Raw genomic sequence first — 19,246 nt, 5'->3', positions numbered from 1 at the left:
AAAAGATCCGAGAAGCAGTAAAACGGGGACTTTCCAGGTGGTCCCGTGGTTGAGACACTGCTCTTCCATTGCAGGGGCCCAGAGTTTGATACCCTGGTTGGGGAGCTAAGATGCTGCATGCTGTGATTTGGTCAAAAAAAAAAAAAAAAAAAAGGATTTAAAAAAAGCCAAAGGGCAACACTTACACAAAAGTGACTTTTTAAAAATAATTTATTTTATTTGCTTCTTTTTGACTGAGCTGGGTCTTCATTGCAGTGCATGGGCTTCTCACTGTGGTGGCGTCCCTTGTTGCCGAGCACGTGCTCTGGGCCCACAGGCTTCAGTAGTTGTATCTTTTGGACTCAGTAGTTGTGCTGCCACGGGCTTAGTTGCCCTGTAGCGTGTGGAATCTTCCTGGACCAGGAATCAAATCTGTGTCCCCTGCATTGGCAGGCAGATTCCTATCCACTGCACCACCAGGGAAGTTCAAAAGTGACTTTCGAATCGATTAATAACTATGATGTATTGGAAGACCATTGCTGCCTTCCTAGAACTGTAGATCTAAAGAAAGCAGTTCAGTTCAGTCGCTCCATCATGTCTGACTCTTTGCTACCCTACAGACTGTAGCCTGCCAGGCTCCTCTGTCCCTGGGATGCTCCAGGTAAGAATACTAGAATGGGTTGCCATTCCCTTCTCCAGAGGGTCTTCCTGACTGCAGCATCAAACCTGCATCTCCTGCATTGCAGGTGAATTCTTTACTGTCTAAAGAGAGGCCCTTTGACAAGTACATTGGTTGTCATTTCCAGAGCAATTGCTACAAGATTAAAAATGGACTGTGTAACTCCCAAACTCCAAAAAAAAAAAAAAAAAGGAACAAAAACTGAATGATAAAAATTAGATCAACCCAAAAGAAGGCAAGAAGAATCAGGAGAAGCAGGACAAATGGAAATCCTGAAAATATCAGTAATTATAATAAATATTCCATTTAAAAGTCAAGTCCATGAAAAGAAAAACCAAAACATAAGTTTATAGAAAGGTTAAAAGTGAAGAGATTTAAAAAGACGTACCATTCCAAGAAATACCAATCTAAAGAAAGCTGGAGTCACTGAGTTAGTATCAAGTAATAGCCGGGGCTCCCTTGAAGGAGATAGAGGTGGAGTTTGGGGTGGCAGAGGAACTGCCTGGACCAAATGCAGAGGAGGGAGAAGGAGGGAGGAGGCTGAAGTTGAGGGGGGCAGCCTCCCTGGGCCCCTGGGGCAGCTGATGGGGGTTATACAGGTATGTCTACCTTTTTACTCCTTAAATCTTAAACATATGCTACATGTAGTGTGTTGTATCTCTTCAATACCTAATGAGAACAGTATTAAATGTATGACATTTAACAGAGAATCGTAAGGCTGGATTCCTGGCTTCATCTTTAACTTGGGTCCAGCACTCAAAACCTCTGAGCCATTTCGTTCTATGTAAAATGAAGCTAATTTCCCTTTAAAGCTCTCTGGTGTCTTCCCCTCGTCCCCCTGGGAAGCCCCGGCTCCTCATCAGGGCCCCCCGCCCTGCAGGGCTGGTGCCCGCCCGCACCTCTGGGCTCACCCCGTGCTCCTCGGCCCTGCTCGGTGGGCTCTGGCCCCCAGCCCCCGCAGCGCCAGCCCTGGGGTGTGCCAGACTCCTGTCTCCTCAGCGTGTGGGTCTCCATCCCAATGCCCGTTGTCCACCCCGTCCAGGAGACGGGCCTTTCCTTCTTCCCCTGTCTCTCCCTGCCCCCCACTGCCTGCCTTTATTGTCTTCACAGCACTTCTGGTTACATCAACTTACCAACAAAGGTTTGTCTAGTCAAGGCTATGGTTTTTCCAGTAGTCATGTACAGATGTGAGAGTTGGACTATAGAGAAAGCTGAGTGCCGAAGAATTGATGCTTTTGAACTGTGGTGTTGGATAAGACTCTTGAGAGTCCCTTGGACTGCAAGGAGATCCAGCCAGGCCATCCTGAAGGAAATCAGTCCTGAATATTCATTGGAAGGACTGATGTTGAAGCTGAAGCTGCAATACTGTGGCCACCTGATGTGAAGAGCTAACTCATCTGAAAAGACCCTGATGCTGGGAAAGATTGAAGGCGGGAGGAGAAGGGGATGGCAGAGGACGAGATGGTTGGATGACATCACTGACTCAATGGACATGAGTTTGGATAAACTCCAGGAGTTGGTGATGGACAGGAAGGCCTGGTGTTCTGCAGTCCATGGGTTGCAAAGAGTCGGACACGACTGAGCAACTGAACTGAACTGAACTGAACTGAACATTACTTATTTGATTGCTTATTTCCTGTCTGTCACCATCACTGGCATTAAACTTTTTCAAGACTGAAAATGGTGTTCCACTCGACATGGTGCCCCAGACCTGGGTGCAGGAGGCGCTGGATAAATACTGTGAAGGGGCCTCTGGTGTTCTTTGTCCCCACCCTAGCCTCACGGTTGATTCCAAAGAGGGAGTCTGAAGCAGTTTGTGGGTGGACAGAGGATGCAAAACCAGATAGAGTTAATACAAGCAGATGGAGCCAAGCGGCTAGTACATACGCCCAGCCAGGCTCAGCCCTTTTCCGCAGGGCTCAGCATGCATCTGAAGGCTGGGCCTCCACTTCCCCATCGTGACCTTTGGCCTGCCCAGCCTTCTCTGTAAAGTGGGATGTCTGCTAAACCATGGAGTGAGGCCTCATGGAGTGCATGCCGTAATTACTCAGTCCCCGCACCACCCTGGGAGTAGTCGATGTTGTATTTCATTTTACAGAAGAGGGGCCCCAGGCCTGGAGAAGCTAAGTAACTTGCCTGAGTTCACACTTCTGGCAAACGGTAGTACATAAGAAGCACCTTGCATTTAAAAATATGCAGTGTAGAAATTCTTATCATTTTCATCTCTGTGTGTCCTATGTAAATGTTAACTCAGTGAAAACATGCTAACAAGAGGTTTTTAATTGTTGTCTTTAAGGGGAGGTGAGAATGAAATGAATGGCTGTCGGACGTTAAAAGAGCTCGAGGCCCAAGTAGGAGAAAAGGTAATAGAGATCTTTCAAAGTTCTTCTGCGCCCCCCAACCCTACCACCCTCCCCCGACCAGCACCCACCCCCCCACCGCCACTTGTCAAAAGTAACTGCTAGCAGAGGGAGCTGATGGAGCTGATGCAGAATGAGCTGGGTCTTGTCATCTGCGGTCTCATGTCAAAGTTGCCTGACTCAATAGTTTGCACGCGCTCTGATGGCATCCTCTGTGATGAACCACACCAGAAGTCCTGGAATATCAATTACCTTTGCTTTAACTTTAGATCATCATCCGTAGGGCGGCCCTTCGGTTTCTGTCTATAACCGAGGCAAGGTTTTCTTTAGAATGAGAAGACTGCTGCTTTTCAGCAGTAAGTGCCAATCAAGAGCGGCATGGTAAAAATAACCAGAGAAACGCAGGGAGATAGACATTTATGTATGGAGTAATTTAGCCACAAAAGCTCCCGCGTGTGTTTAGGAAGGAGCATGTGGCTTTGTTCCTGTTTGTGGATTTCTGTGGTGGATACTGCGGGACACACCTAGGGAGGGACTGGGTGTTCGCAGCATTTGGGGTTGGAATCGGACCCCTATTTAAGATGCATTTGAGCCTGCTCAGTTACATGAGCAGTTTGAGAATCATAGTTTAATTCACTTGATTCAACACGTTGGTTAGAAATGTGACAAATTTTCTTTCCTTTTTGAACTCTTCTGAGATTTTCATACGTTTCAAAATCAAACAGAGCCAGAAACCCACAAAATGTTTGTCTAAACCCCACAAAATGTTCTCCCAGCTTGTACACCAGAAAATTCATCTTAGTGTGATAATTTTTTAGCATTACTTGCTCCTAGAAATCTGCTTTCTCTATCGTTTGTATCAGTAAGAACCCTGGTACACTTACTTGCTGCTTCCATTGTCCTTCATTTGTTATTCTGTAAGAGATACACACTACACTGGATATTATTTATGCTATATGTCCTCAAGTTGTCTCTTCACAAACTGTGTTAATCATGAAATTATCCTAGGAAATCAGCTGTTTACGACGGTCATCCTGTCAACTTACATGCTGCTGTGGATCAGTAATGTGACATGACACTTAGGGGAGGGTGTGGACACAGGTCCAGCTTGTAAGTTACCGAAAGTGAGGCTTCCAAGAGGAAAACTGAAGGGGACTTCCCACTGGCTGTCTGTCCTTTCATCTCAGTTGTCTTTTCATCCCAGCCTCCTTCCAATGAAGCCCTCCCACTAAGAGCGAGTTTAAACCAGGGCAGTTGTCGTGCTAGTTCTGGAGAAAACAGAAAGCTGACCGCCAGAGGCTGAGCAGGTGATGGAGGGGCCGCCTGACCCCTGGCTCTCCCTGCCGAGCAGTCAGGCCCACGTAAGCTGGAACCCCAGCTCGACAGGTGACCCTGGCCCTGGGCAGGCAGGTGGCCTGGGACGGGCTCTGCCATTTACCAGCCAGTGGTCTTGGGCAAGTCCTTGTCATGGGGTTTCTTCATCCGTGGTTGGGGATAGGAACACCCATCTCACGGTGCTGTTGTGTGGCCTAGAAACATCCGATATAAAGCGCCTGGAACACTCAGGCGATGCCATCTGTCATTATTATGGCGATTACTATAGTTTCCTTTGACGAATAGGTAGGAACTCATGAATGTCATCCCTTCCCACCGAGCCCAGAATAAGCAGAACAAACCCAGCACCCGCCTTGGCCGCTGGCTGTGCAGTGGCGTGTTTCCAGCTGCCACTTGGGTCCTGCCGTCGGACCTCACTCGAGCACCGGTGACGGGGAGGAACACCTGGCGATCAGTGGAGGAAGACTCCCTTCAGACATACGTTGTCATTGCCGGGCGACCCACACAGTTGGGGAGTGAAAGATGCTAATGCTTTTGTTTTAAATATAAGTCCGCGAGCCTCATGGGAGCCAAGAATGCATGCAAATGTCTCTGTGAATTTTGGGAGCCAGACTTTGCTAAATGTGTGTGTGGTCTAGCCATCCTAAACCAACAGGCAGTTAGTTGTTGGCACCCCAAACTGCCTGAACCCCAGTGCTCGTGAATCTCAATCCTTTTCTTCTGCTGTGAGCTTGATCTGATGGCTGGCTCCTCAGCCTTGCCCTAACTCAGGTGCACTAAGACCCTCGAAGGGGCTTCCCTGGTGGCTCAGTGGTGAAGAGTCCACCCGCCAACGCAGAAGATGCAGGTTCAATCCCTGGGTTGGGAAGATCCTCTCGAGGAGGGCACAGCAACCCACTCCAGCATTCTTGCCTCGAGAATCTCATGGACAGAGGAGCCTGGCAGGCTGTAGTCCGTGGGGTGGCAAAGAGTCAGACATGACTTAGCGAGTAAACAGCCACAACAACCAGACCTTCCAAACATCCTAGTCTGGTACTTCTACCTCCAGCTGTATTTACTCCCTTTGAGTCTCCTGGGACTTCCCTATAGCTCAGATGGTAAATATACCATCTGCAATGCAGAGACCTGCGTTCGATCCCTGGGTCAGGAAGATCCCCTGGAGGAGGGCACAATTCAGTCCAGTCTTCTTGCCTGGAGAATCCCATGGACAGAGGAGCCTGGCAAGCTACAGTCCATAAGAGTTGGACCAGACTGAGCGACTAACACTCTCACTTCCCTTTCACCAGACCCTCCAGTGTGCCTTCATGTTCAGCTGAACCCCTGGTCTCTGTGAACCTCATTTTCTCTCTCCCGTCAAGGCAGGGGTAGACGGGGTGACCTCTGGGTCCAGACTGTTTGTCCTTTGGGGATTGTGACCCAGGGCTTCACGTGAGGAGGCTGCTGTCTGCGTCCTGGGGCCCTGTATCAGGGGAGGAGGAAGCTCTGCATGCCCAGGTGGTCCCCTGGGTGTCGTCCACCCTCTGTGCGCTCGGACTCTGGTGTGCCCCTTGCTCTCCCTCCCCGTCTTGGCCCTGGCTTTTCCCGGGTCACCGAGATAATGGCTTCCCTGGGCTTCTCCGCTGTGCCTTCGGTGGGCGTCTCCTTGGCCGCTCTCGGGCTCTCTGGTCTGCAGACGCCTCGCTGTCTTAGTCTCCTGGGAGGCAGTGGGCCTCCGCGGGAAGGAGGCGCCCCTGGCCTGAAGTCCCGTCTCGCCCCCACCCACGGGCCCTGCAGCACTGTCACTGCTCTGCTCCACTGTGTCTGAAGGTGCGACAGCACTGACCTAGCAGAGTGGCCTCGGGGATGAGTGAGAGTAATACAAGGGATGCCCGTGCATACAGTGCATGCTCGATGAATATCCGTCCCTTTATCTATCCTTCCAGGCACTCCTGAAACCTTTCCTGTGGGAGCTTTACCCACCTCCAGGTGGCGGCCCATCAGCTACCGCCACCAAGGTGTCTGATTGTCCTGCCTTTTGAGAGGTGTCCAACTGAGCTGAGAGGATAAGGAACTTCTCATCTTGTCCAAGTCTGAAGGGAGCGCAGGTCAGGGTCTGCTCACTCACTTCTCCTCCGGTCACCAGGAGGTGGCCAGCATTCCAGGTCTGACAAATGGATACTGCAATATCAGGTTTTTTTGTTTTTTGTTTTCCAGCATGCCATTTCTGCCAGTGTGACTCTCCATAAACATGGTGGGACGTCTCCTCATGACTCATAGCCCAGGGTCTTGTCCCCACACAAACCCGTCACTGGCGGTGGCGTTGCTACAACCCTGATCGCTGCCTGGTGCAGTGGCTCGACTCTCTCCCCTGAGGCACGTGGCCACGGGTGGGGAGCTAATATCTGAACAAAGTGGAAAATGGAGGGTTTCGTTAGAAAGAGACGGGATGGGCAGAGGTCAGTGGCTTTGGAGAAAGTGACCGACAGTGTCTGCTTCAGCCACCCAGCAAAAGGACCCTCAGGCTGGCCGGGCCTTAATCCTTTGAACACTGATGTAATATTTTGGGTTTTGCCATCTGTGATACTAGTAAGAGGTAGCGTAGGTTGAGCATTTACTGGGAGCCCTTCTCGGTGCTTTACTGTGTTTACAGATTTGCTTTCCAGGCGAGCCCCTGGGGCAAGTGCTCTGGTCTGCCGCCTTGCTGTGGAGGGAGCTGCAACAGAGGCTGAGCAGTTGAGCCCTGTGTGCACACCTGGGGGCAGAGGAGCTGCAGTGCCTACCTTGGCGGCTGCCTCTGGCGTCCTGGCTACTAATCACCAGCCGCCCTGCTTCTCAGGGAGGCCCTTTAGGAGAGGCGGGCCCATGTAGTTTGTGCATGCGTGCGTGTACAGCCCCTCAGTCCTGTCCGACCCTGTGCACTGCAGCCCGCCAGGCTCCTCTGTCCCTGGGATTCTCCAGGCAGGAATACTGGAGCGGGTTGTCATCTCCTCTTCCAGGGGATCTTCCCGACCCAGGGGCTGGCCCCAAGTCTCCCGGGTCTCCTGCATTGGCGCTGGCCGGCAGGTTCTTTACCACTGTGCCAGCTGGGACCCCCAGTACCTCGTTTGCCCGTAGCAAAGGTGACTCTTGGTTCTGCCCGGAAGTGGACCCGGCCAGTCCCAGAGAAGCCTCTCTGATCACCGCCGTATGAGCGAACGGAGGTCGTCTAACCAGAGTCGTGCTGTTGGTCGTGTGGCCTCCTCTTTAAGTGGGCATTTGGGAGTTTTCTTTCCCTTTCTGTCTCTGGCCTCCTGCCCGTCTCACACTCGTTCCCAATGCCGCAGGTGCTTATGCTCCTGTCGGCCCTGCAGGGCCCCAGCCCGTCCTGCAGCCGCGGCAGCACCCGAGGGCCAGGATTTAGCTCTCCACAGGCTTCGGGTGAGGACTCTGTCAGCGCAAGAGGGCCAGAGCAGGGCTGCAGGGCGTTGCCAGGTTAACCACATTCGGGTCTTTTGACCCTGTTTCATCTTTTGTCAACTCCCGACATGAGCGTGAGGTGGAGGTCAAAGAAGAGTCTAGCAGGGGAAGAGAATCACCTTGTCCTGCCCTCGAGGTGGGGGGCGGGCAGACACTCCCTACAAGCCATGTCCTGGGGATGGCCAGGACACAGGAAGCTGTTCTCAGTTATGTAGGAACTTCAGTGTATGTTTAGAAATGTCACGACTAGTCTCCTGCCCCCGACAGGCAAGAAAAAATTGTTTTAAATTGAAGACTAGAATTTAAGAATGTGCAATTCAAAGACATGAAAAAAAAAGGAAAACTGAATGAACCTCACCCAGAGCCCTAGGCCGTTGGCCCTTATACCATGTCACCACCCCATCAAGAATATTCTTTTGAATCTGTGTGTTGGGATGTCAGAACATCTGGTCGACCCAGTCAACCGCGACAAGCCTGTCTGTGGGACACTGAGTGAACTGACACGCGTTTTTATGGGATCACCCCGGTGCCTTGGAGTCGCACAGATGCAGCTCAGTCATTTCAGGAGCAATTAGTAAATAATTAGAGGCACTAAGCTGCTTGCTTGCTCGGTAATATCGTCACAAAAGTGAAGACACGCAAGTGATGGGTATATTCATTTTCTTAAATAGGTGGGTTTTCTTAAAAAAGAGATTTAAAAAATTATCGCTTGAGGAATAAAGAAACAGTCGTTAGGATCACAGTCATTTCATAAACATACCTTAACATTAGAACACCACATTAGCATGCACGAATGTATCGGAATACAGCCTGTTTGCCTAATAAAAAGACTGTGTCAGACTCAAAATGAGGCCATTTACTAAAACATACAAGCTTTTGGTTAATTCGTAATATTCTCCTAATCCCGCTTTTGTCATCTCTCCTCCGGTGCACTTGGTATTAATTGCCTATTATAGCAGGTATTTGAACACATCTCCTCTTTCATCTGAAGAAAATATTAGCATATCGCCGGGCTGTTGGGACAGCTTGTATCTGAGGCACTTTCTCCTCCTGCAGAAAAGCCTATCAATCATAACCGAATATAGTGATTAATAATGTCACAGCTCTTGTTCCTGTGTCTCTGTGCAGCTAAATGAAGAGCTGTGCTTACATTTTGATCTCGAACATTTCACATAACAAAATAATCAGCTGCCATTTTATTTAAAAAAAAAGATATTCAAAATGCTTCTACCCCAGGACCTATTTTTGGTTGCTCTATTATTAATTTACTAAAGGCTTCATCAGGAAAGAAAAGCAAAGATACTGTTATGTCAGAATTTATATTTTTTCGGACTAAGTTTATCTTTAAAAGAAAAAATCTTTCTTACATGTGGCAAGTCAACACAAGATTGCAGGAATAAGTGTTTAAAACAGCAGTGTAGGGGAGACGGGCCAGTGGGTGGGGGACAGTCAATGGTGTGGGGGAAATAGGGCAGTGGTGTCAGGGGGACAGGCCTATGGCACTGGGGGGATAGGCCGGTGGTGTGGGGGCAGGCAGGACCCCTGGCTGAGTGTGCATCTGAACCAAGACACTCACTGTCTGAGTGACCCTCAACCAAGCTGGTTTCTCTGGGAACTATCTTCTCAGTTGTGAAATGGGGAAGCAGTTTTGTGAGATTTTTCCAATATTGTTGAGACTCTTTATGAGAAAAAATAGAAAATGAACTTACCATAGTGCAAGGCCCATAGGAGTTTTTTTAAAAAAATTAGGAGTTTGCATTTGGAGTGGATAAGACCAAGGAGTTCTGTGGAAAATTGAGACTGTGCCGTCATCTATGGTTTAAAGCTACAAAAGAGGCTGCGTGCTGTTGGCTCCCGCGTTTCTATCTCCATGCGTGTCGCTGGAGTCGCCACTGTCCACAGACCAAAGCAGGGCAAACAGTCCGGCCGACGCCACCCAAGAAGCCTTCCGCCCCAGACCTCCCTCCATCTCAGTAAGTGGTTTCAGTCCACCGGCAAGTCCTGCCCGCCGCACCTCTGCCGTATCGGGGCCTGTGCACCCTTGCATCCCCATGGCCCCCGTGGATGGCCCTGCCGGTCACCCCGGGGGTGGGTCTTCCTGCTCCCCGCCTTGCCCCTCACAGTCTCCACTTCACACGACACCAGAGCCGTCTGTTCTCAACGTGAGTCAGGTCTCATCTGACCCCTTTGGTTAAGATGCCCTGTGGTTACTGGTCACCTACTGAATAAAGTTCAGAAAAACACTCTGGTTTTTTGGCGCTCAGCGTGAAGTTTCCCCACTGGAGTGAATGCCCCCTCCCCCGAAAGTCTTTGGACTCCACCGTCTGCAACTGCTCAGCACTCGGAACATCCTGAGCTTCTGTTTGTTTGTTTATCACTAGGAAATGCATTCCCCCGGAGTGGGCGCCTTCCCTGCCCTGCTCCCTGTTGTCACTTTAGTGCCGTGCACAGACCCCAGCACCAAATCTGAGCTCAGTGAATGTTTACGGGATAAGTAAAGAAGGTTCTGCAGGAAGCGCGCACAGGAGAGGCCTCATGAGAGAGGTGAGGGCGGAGCTTGAGTTGGGCCGTGGATGGACTGTCCATCCAGCACAGGGCCGAGGGCGAACGTGGGGTGGCGCTCAGGGCTGCAGCCTGGCCGGAGGGGAGCACGCGGAGGTGCGGGCGGGGGATGAGTGGCCGGGCCGGGGAGGGGACCGGCTCTGTGACGGTTCCACGCGGAGTTCTGTTTCTCAAGGCAAGAAGGGGCAGAGCGACTACTGAAATGGAGGCTGGAGAAAAGGGCGGAGGTGTTTGGAGGTGAGCTACTGTTAACCCTAAAGCATGGGGCACGGGGCGGTGGCGGAGCTTGTTGATGTTTCCGGTGGGGGTGATGGCCCGAGGGCGGAGGACTTAGGTGATGACGTCAGCAGGGGAGGGCTGCACGCAAGGGGTGACCAGCTGGGGTCCGGGGTGCCTGTTAGCAGGCCCCGGGATAGTCGGCCCCTCACTGTCGTTGTCAGCCTGTGTTTGCTGAGCGCCTCTGCTGTGTGGGGTCCTGAAGGTCCTGGGGGGGACTGGCCTGCCCTTCCTGGGGTGCAGCTGTCTGAGTCCTGGAGTCAGGGTGACAGGGGCCCCAGGATGTGTGGCCCGTGGTGTCTGGGTAGGAGCCCCCACCCTAGGCATGTGGGTGGCGTTAGGAAGGAGAGACACAAGATATTTCTTCTACATTTGGCACCCTCTTGGGGCTTATTTTCGTAGCTGTGTCGGCTGTTCAGTGAGTAGGTAGAATTCCAATTAGATGTCTTTAAGCCGTTTGTGGCAGGTGAGCATCTTAAAAATGAAAGTCAAGGTGGGGGGAGGTATGCGTGGCGTATATATAGGAAGTTTCTCTTTTCACCGTGGCTGCAAGGAAACCCCAAACCAGAGCTGGATTTTTGCTCTGTGGTAGCAACTGTGCCCTCGAGGAGGGCATGGCAACCCACCGCAGTATTCTTGCCTGGAGACTCCCCATGGACAGAAGAGCCGGGTGGGCTCCAGTCCATGGGGTCACGAAGAGTCGGACCTGACCGAGCGACTAAGCACAGCACAGCAACTGTGACTTTTAGGGTGCTTTAGCTCTTCTCCCCGCCCCCACCCCACAGAAGGGAAGGGCTGCCCACTCCAGTATTCTGGCCTGGAGAATTCCATGCACCGTATACAGTCCATGCGGTCGCAAAGATTTGGACACGACTGAGCGACTTTCACTTTACAGGCTTCCCTGGTGGCTCGGCTGGTAAAGAATTCGCCTGCAATGCAGGAGACCTGGGTTCGATTCCCAGGTTGGGAAGATCCCCTGGAGAAGGGAAAGGCTACCCACTCCAGTATTCTGGCCTGGAGAATTCCATCTGGCTTTTTTTTTAGCCAGATCCGATCCCTTTTCTCCATTTTTGCGGATCTCCTTTAGATATCTTTCTGTGTGAGCTTGTTCAGTCTTTGGTAAAGACAGGCTTTGCATCCCTCCAGAGAGTCAATGCCGGCTCGGAAGTCGCGGACGGGGAGGGTGGGGGCATCGCAGGAGCAGGAGGGGACGTCAGCCCCTTTGTTAAAGGTGAGCGATGCTGGCCGCCGCGCCACTCACACGTCCCCAGATTGAAAGTTTGTGTTTATGAGGTTCTGAATGTAGTCTAATTTTTTCCTATCTGGTTTGGCTCATCTCTACCAGCTGGTAAATAGGAAATGTTCACGGTAGGAAGCCAATACGCTGCAGAGTGTAAACAGATGGAATCGATATAAAGTGACAAGTTAGACTGTGCTATTGAGAATACAGAGCCAAAACCAAGAACATAACAGTCAAGCTACTTATTCCGTTCCAGTTCATTTAGTCCTGAATAGCGCTTCATATCTGCACAGCTGTGTTGTTCTTTTTTTTTATCCCCCTTTCTTTCTTCTGGGTTGATAATGACAATTTCAAAGAAAAACTTTAATTAAAGATTTTATACGAAATAGCCAAAAGTAGAATAATAAGGAAAATGAGCATTGATGTGTTTATTGTAAGAGAAATCCTTTTCCTTGGCTTCAATTAGAAAAAAAAAAAAGAAAAATGTACTCCTTAAATTTAAAATGAGTTTTAGTCGTGGCGACAGAAAGGTGCCAGACTGACAGGGTGGCAGCCGAACCCCGCACTCCGCTGTGGAGCCAAGACACGGGCCGGCCAAGGGCCCCCTCCCCGGCGCCGCCGTCCCCAGGCAGGCGGGTGGGCTGCGGCCCCCAACCCCCTGCTACTGGAAACCCTGCGAGGAAGGGGGCTGCAGGTGAGGAGGGCACAGGAAAGAGCTAAACAGGAGCCCATTCGAATGGAAGAACCTCGTGGGCAGTTGCCCTCTGGCTCGAGGAGGGTTTGCCGCCCACCCCCACCCCCGGGACGGGGCCCCGCCAGAGCCAGGCCTGGACAGAGCGGGAGGCGGGGGGTTGGGGGGGGTGGTTTCTGGGCTCCAGGGAGGGAACGGGAGGCCCTTCCTCACCTCCTTTCAAGTCTGGGTGGTCATATTTATTTGGGTTCACAGCTTTCCCTCCTGGAGCTCCCCTCCCGGTGCCGTAAAGAGAATTTTAAACAAAGAACCATGGAGTAAGAATCATCCGCTGTTAGTGGTTTATCGAACCGTCTGAACTCAGCAGGGATACAAACGGGAAGCAGTTTGATTCTTTGCTTCCCAAGCAGGGGCTGGCGAATCTGCCTCCTCCCAGAAGGAAGGGTCTGGGGATAACAGCCCAGCGCAGGTTACGCCTTCCAGTTCAGGCGGCCCCTCTGCTCTCCTCCCAGCCCCGGGGGCCCCGGCGGGGTGGGTATGGGGCCTGCCCCTTCTCCCTCCGTCAGCCCCTTTCCTCCCTGGTTAATCAGGGGTCTGATGAGGGCTGAGGAAGAAGAGGGGGCCTCCCCGCCCCCGGCATCCTCTGTGACTGCTCATGGGGCACTCGGGGACTCACGGATGGCACTTCGGGGGCCCCTGAACTGTGTGGTTTCCCGGGGAGATGGAGCAGCTCGGGGCTCATCCTCCCCTCTCTCCCTGCCCCCCGCCCCGGTGTCCCCCCCACCTGCTCCTGCAGCTCCAGTCCCCCACTGGTGAACGGCTCCTGGGAGCAGACCAGCTCAAGCCTTCTACCTTTCTTTTTCTTTAAAAAAATTTTTTTATAAAATTTTTAAAGGTTGCTTTCCATTCACAGTTATTACAGAATATTGGCTATTCTCATGTGTTGTAGAACACATCTTGGAGCCTACTTTACACACACTAGCTTGCATTAATATCTCCCACCCCTGTATTGCCCCTCCCTGCCTCCACTGGTATCCACTAGTTTGTTCTCTGTATCTGTGAGGCTGCTTATTTTTTTTGCTATATTCACTGGTCTGTCATGTTTTTTTAGACTTCACATGTGATATCATGCAATATTTGTCTTTGTCTGACTTCCTTTCCTTAGCATAATGCCCTCCAAGTCCATCCATGTTGCTTTGCAAATGGCAAAATTTCTTTCTTTTTTTATACCACATCTTCTTTATTTATTTGTCTGTTGATGGACGCTTAGGCTGCTTCCATGTCTTGGCTATTGTAAATAATGCTGCTATGAACATTGGGGTGTATGTATCTTTTCAAAGTAGTGGATTTGGTTTTTTGGGGATATATACCAAGGAATGAAATTGCTGGGTCATATGGTGGTTCCATTTTTTTTTTTTTTTTTTTTTGAGAGACCTCCAAACTGCTTTCCATAGTGGCTGTACCAATTAATATTCTCACCAATAGCATAAGAGGATTCCCCTTTCTCTACATCCTTGCCAACATTTGTTGTTTGTGTTTTTTGTGATGATGGCCATTCTGACAGGTGTGAGGTGATATCTCATTGTGGGTTTGATTTGCATTTCCTTACTGATTAGTGATGTTGATCATCTTTTCATGAGCCCATTGACCATCTGCCTATCCTCTTTGGAAAAATGCCTACTCAGTTCTTCTGCCCGTTTTTTCATTGGGATATTTGTTTTTTTTAAATATTGAGTTGTATGAGCTGCTTGTGTATGCTGGCCATTAATCTCTTACCAGCCATTATCATTTGCCAATATTTTCTCCCATTCAGTAGGTTATCTTTTTGTTTTGTTGATTTTTTTTTTTTTTGCTATGCTGTGTGTGTGTGCCAAGTCACTTCAGTGGTGTCTGACTCTTTGCAACCCTATGGACTATATATAGCCCACAGGCTCCTCTGTCCATAGGATTCTCCAGGCAAGAATTGAAGTGGATTGCCATACCCTCCTGCAGGGGATCTTCCTGACCCAGGGATCAAACCCGAGTCTCTTGTCTCCTGCACTGACAGATGGGTTCTTTACCACTAGCACCACCTGGGAAGCACATTCTTTTGCTATGCAAAAGCTTTTAAGCTTAATTAGGTCCCATTTACTTATTTTTGCTTTCATATTCTTTTCTTTAGGAGATGGATCCAAAAGATATTGCTGTGATTTATGTCAATGAGTGTTCTGCCTATGTTTTCCTCAATAAATTTTATAATATCCAATCTTACATTTAGGTCTATCTCTGGTCTACATTCAATATATTTTGGGTTTATTTTTGTATATGGTGTTAAAGAATGTTCTAATTTCACTCCTTTAGATGTAGCTGTCCAGTTTTTCCAGCACCACTTATTGAAGTCTGTCTTTTCTCCATTGGATATACTTGCCTCTTTCGTTGTAGATTGACCATAAGTATCTGGGTTTATTTCAGGGTTCTCTCTCCTATTCCATTGTGAGCCTGTTTTTCTGTCAGTACCATACTGTTTTGGTTACTATAGCTTTGTAGTATAGTCTGAAGTCAGGGAGCATGATTCCTCCAGTTCTGTTCTTCTTTCTGAAGATTGTTTTGGGTATTTGAGGTCTTCTGTGTGTTTCCATACAAGTTTTAAAATTATTTTGTTCTAGTTCTGCAAAAAAAAAAACCTGCCATTGTATTTTGATAGGGATTGCACTGATTCTGTTAATTGCCTTGGGGAGTATGGTCATTTTGATAATATTGATTCTTCCAGTCCAACAACATGGTATGTCTTTCCAACTGTTTATGTCATCTTCTATTTCTTTCATGAGTGTCCGCAAACTATTTCGGAGTACAGGTCTTTTGCCTCCTGAGGTAGGTTTATTCCTAGGTATTTTATTCTTTTTTGGGGTGATGGTAAATGGGATTGTTTCCTTAATTTCTCTTTCTAGTACTTCGTTGTTAGCCTTCTGCCTTTCTTGTTCTCCATTAACTTGTGGAAAATTCACGTATCCTGTCCGTGCCGATAATAGGCACACAGACTGCTCTTATCTGCCCCTCCTGCTCTACTGTCTCTATTGAATTCTCAGTTCCTTCCCCCTGGTAGAGTGTAGAACAGATCACTGTGTCCCCAGAAATGGCATGCCTATCTGCCCTTCTGCAGGCATCTGTTCTGTCTGTACAAAGACTGTTGGCTTACCAATGCTTCTTCCCCATGAATGCTGCAATCACCTATCCATCCATCCATTTTTCTGTCCATTAATCTATGCATGCATATAGCCTTCTATCCTTCCATCTATCCATCTATCTACTTATTATTAATCCATCCATCTGTCTGTTCATTCATCTGTCCATCATCTATCCATCCATCCATCATCCATCTATCTATCCACCATCCATACCTTCATCCACTTGACAATTATCCATTGATCCAGGCCCCATTCTTGGCCCTGGGCTCCTGTCCACTCCAGACTTTCCACTTTCTCAAGGCTCCTGTTAACCTGGATTGGGCGGTGGGGAAGGGCCGAGTTGACTGGGTGGGGCAGTGACTCTGATTCAGACAGTTCCTGCTCCCCAGCAGGTGTGTGTGTGGTTGTCTGGTTATTTATATCTCTGTCCTCAGCCTTTGGTCTTGATCAGTGATTCCTATCAGACCACCATAACTGGGTATGTTCCCTGTGAGGCACCTGCACATGTGAGCTCATTTCCTCTGTGCACTCTGACGCGGTGCCCCATTCATTCCCATCTCACAGATGAGAACACTGGAGCTGGACGGAGTCAGGGCTCTGTTCCAGGGTTACCAGAATGATGGCAGCCTGGGGCACTTTGATTCTCCATGGTTGCTACCGCCTCTGAAGGAGGTTTCTCTTCCCCACTTCTCCCTGGTTTTACTCTTCACACCAGACATTCTCTGCTCCTTATAATAACATTCATGACTCTGCCCTCTATGAGTTCATCTAAGTCTTTTGGGGAATGTTTTAATTTAATTTTGCTCCTATAATTTCCACTCCCCGCCCCCCCAGAGTAATCGCCTCCCTCTTTTTTTTATTTTACTCTTCCGTGGGCTTCCCTGGTGGCACAGACAATAAAGTGTCTGCCTGCAATGCAGGAGACCTGGGTTGGGAAGATTCCCTGGAGAGGGAAATGGCTACTCACTCCAGTATTCTTGCCTGGAGAATCCCATGTATAGAGGAGCCTGGAAGGCTACAGTCCACAGGGTCAGAAAGAGTCAAACACAACTGAGTGACTCACACTTTTCTGTGGAATGGGGCTTTTTTTTTTTTCTTGAAATGTTAGGTGAGTGAGTCCTGGTTTATGTAGCCACACTTCAGACCTTTAAGGCTTCCCCTCCGGCATCCCCCCACCCTGCTGTCCAGACGGCAGACTCTAGCCTTATTAGCGCATCTCCTCCATGGTTCCCATCCCTGGGTTGCTTGGTTTTTGATCACCCCCCGGGCTCAGTCATCTCCCCAGATGGGGACTCTGAGGCCAAGAAGAGGGTCAGATGCTGCCTCCTCACAGGGGCCATGATGCTGCAGGGACCGTGGGGGCCGGGGCACCGCTGGGCAGGGCCGCGCACTCCCGAGCCTGGCGCGGGGCTCAGAGCTTGACAGGAAGGCTCCTGGCCGGGCCCCTGGCCGCCCGGGATGGCGCAGGGACTGAGCCTGGGGCAGGAGATGGGGCAGGTGGCTGGGATGAGAAGACCTGGGGACAGGCCTTCAGAGAGCCTCAGGCCGTGTCCTGGCTCCTCAGTCTTTAACTCAAAGTCATAACTAGCTGTCGTTTTGGTTTTCTTTTTATTTATTTATTTTTGAAATATTTATTTGGCTGCAGGGTAGGAGGAGGGTCTCTGTTACCACTCAGGATCTTCGCTGCGTCGTGTGGATCTTTTGCACCGCGTCCCTGGTTGCAGTGTGTTGGCTTAGTTGCCCTGAGGCCGGTGGGAACTCAGTTCCCCGACCAGGGATTGAACCTGCCCTTGCAAGGTGGATTCTCAACCACGGGACCACCAAGGAAGCACCTCCCCTTTCTAATGGGGCTTCTGTCAGTGCACCTGATGCCGCCTGACACCTACCACGGGGTGCAGGCGAGGGAGGGGAACAGGATCACGGACGTCTGCGAAGGTGGTCAGTATTTTTATCCTGGCCAGCCGGACTGTTTGCCTGGGTGCTCAACTCTGCCCCTGTAGGGGAGGCCTCTGGAGGAAACTTATTTACATAAATGGACGGGTGTGGCTGGGTGCCATTAAAATCTACGTTTGGGTCTTGAAATTTGAAATTCATAAATAACTTTCACATGTCACAAAATACCCTTCTTTTCATTTTTTTTCCCAACCACTTATACATGTGAAAATCACTCCTAGCTTTCTGGCATACAGAAACAGGCTGCAGGCAAGAGTCAGCAGGACCTGGAGTGCAGGAGGGCTTCCCAGGCGTCACCAGTGGTGGAGAGCCCGCTTGCCAACGCAGAGATGTAAGATCCCGGGGTCGGGAAGATCTGGGGGAGGGCATGGCAACCCCCTCCAGTATCCTTGCCTGGAGAATCCCCATGGACAGAAGAGCCTGGTGGGCTACAGTCCATGGGGTCGCAAAGAGTCAGACACAACCAAAGCGACTTAGCACGTACTTAGCACTCACGCATGGAGCGCAGGGGGCTCTTCTCCCACAGGCCCCAGAGTTGCGCCAGGAGAGCACCTTCTCCTTTCTGAGAAGCTGGGTTTGGAAGGAGGCCCTTCCCTTGTTGTAAGCTGCACAGCCTTTTTCTCCTCCATGGACTTGGCCTTCTCTGAACTTCCCCCTGGGAAGCCGGGAGGAAGTGAAGGGTGATGGATATCCTGGAGAGCCGAGGTCAGCAGAGAGTGGGGAGGTCCCCTCCTGGGGAGAGGAGCTGAGTACCCCTTTCAGGCAGGGCTACACCAGGATGCCAAGATGGAAGTCAGGGGGCCAGTGATGGCATGGGGTGCCGTCAGGATAGCCAGGGCGGACGGGGGCAGGCCAGGAGCGCATTTGGGCAGCAGCGACCTCGGCGAACTCACTGTGCAAACATCTCTGAGCACCTGCGCTGTCCAGCCTGAGGATACAGCAGCAAATGAGACTGAAACCTCCTCCATGGCGTTTACGCGTCAATGAATCAGGAAGGCAATCGAAGGAAATCTGACACGTCCAGGTGTGGAGGGACGCGAGGGAGGAAAGGCAGGAGGGCGCGCTGTTGTGCAGGCCATGGGGAAGGCTTTTGGGGGCCGGTGACCTGGGACCGAGACCCGAATGAGGGCCTCAAGGGAACCCGCCGTGCAGAGGAAGCCGGACGTGCAGAAGCCTCGCGGAACGAGAAAGCGCAGGCTGGCCTATGTCGCTGGAGGAGGCCGGGGGAGGTCAGGAGGTCGTGGGGGTCAGGCTGTCCAGGGCTCCGGGCTGTGGTGAAGAGACCCTGGAGGGCCTGTGACATGAAGGCGCTCGGTGCGGGTTGGTGGGCTGTGGGGAGCAGGGGTCTCAGAGGCAGGGACTCCAGATGCGGACGTGTCCCGGCGGAGCCCAGGTGGCGGGCGTCTAGCTGGCCCAGAGGAGCTGGGTGCTCCCCATGCGGTGTGCCTCGTCTCCCCGCCCCCTCCCTCTCCTCTCCCTCCTCAAGTGCGAGGGCAGCGGGCTGGGGCAGGGCAGGCCCTTCCTTCCCTCCGGGCCGCTTCTCCTTCCGTCCCGGGTGGGAGCAGCCCTCAC

At 50.8% G+C, this 19,246-nt stretch overlaps 1 protein-coding gene across 1 annotated transcript in view; it reads left to right on the top strand.

The window, feature by feature from the left end:
• Window positions 1–19,246, top strand: part of EFCAB6 (EF-hand calcium binding domain 6) — a 242,193-nt gene that overhangs the window by 48,131 nt on the left and 174,816 nt on the right. Inside the window, exon 6 of the mRNA XM_065924192.1 lies at window positions 2,955–3,021. Within this exon, the coding sequence (XP_065780264.1) occupies window positions 2,955–3,021 (67 nt within the window). The remainder of the gene's footprint in view (window positions 1–2,954; window positions 3,022–19,246) is intronic.

The sequence above is a fragment of the Muntiacus reevesi genome, chromosome 1 (assembly GCF_963930625.1).
Source record: "Muntiacus reevesi chromosome 1, mMunRee1.1, whole genome shotgun sequence".
NCBI classification, from domain to species: Eukaryota; Metazoa; Chordata; class Mammalia; order Artiodactyla; family Cervidae; genus Muntiacus; species Muntiacus reevesi.
This window is presented reverse-complemented; position numbering and strand designations above follow the sequence as displayed.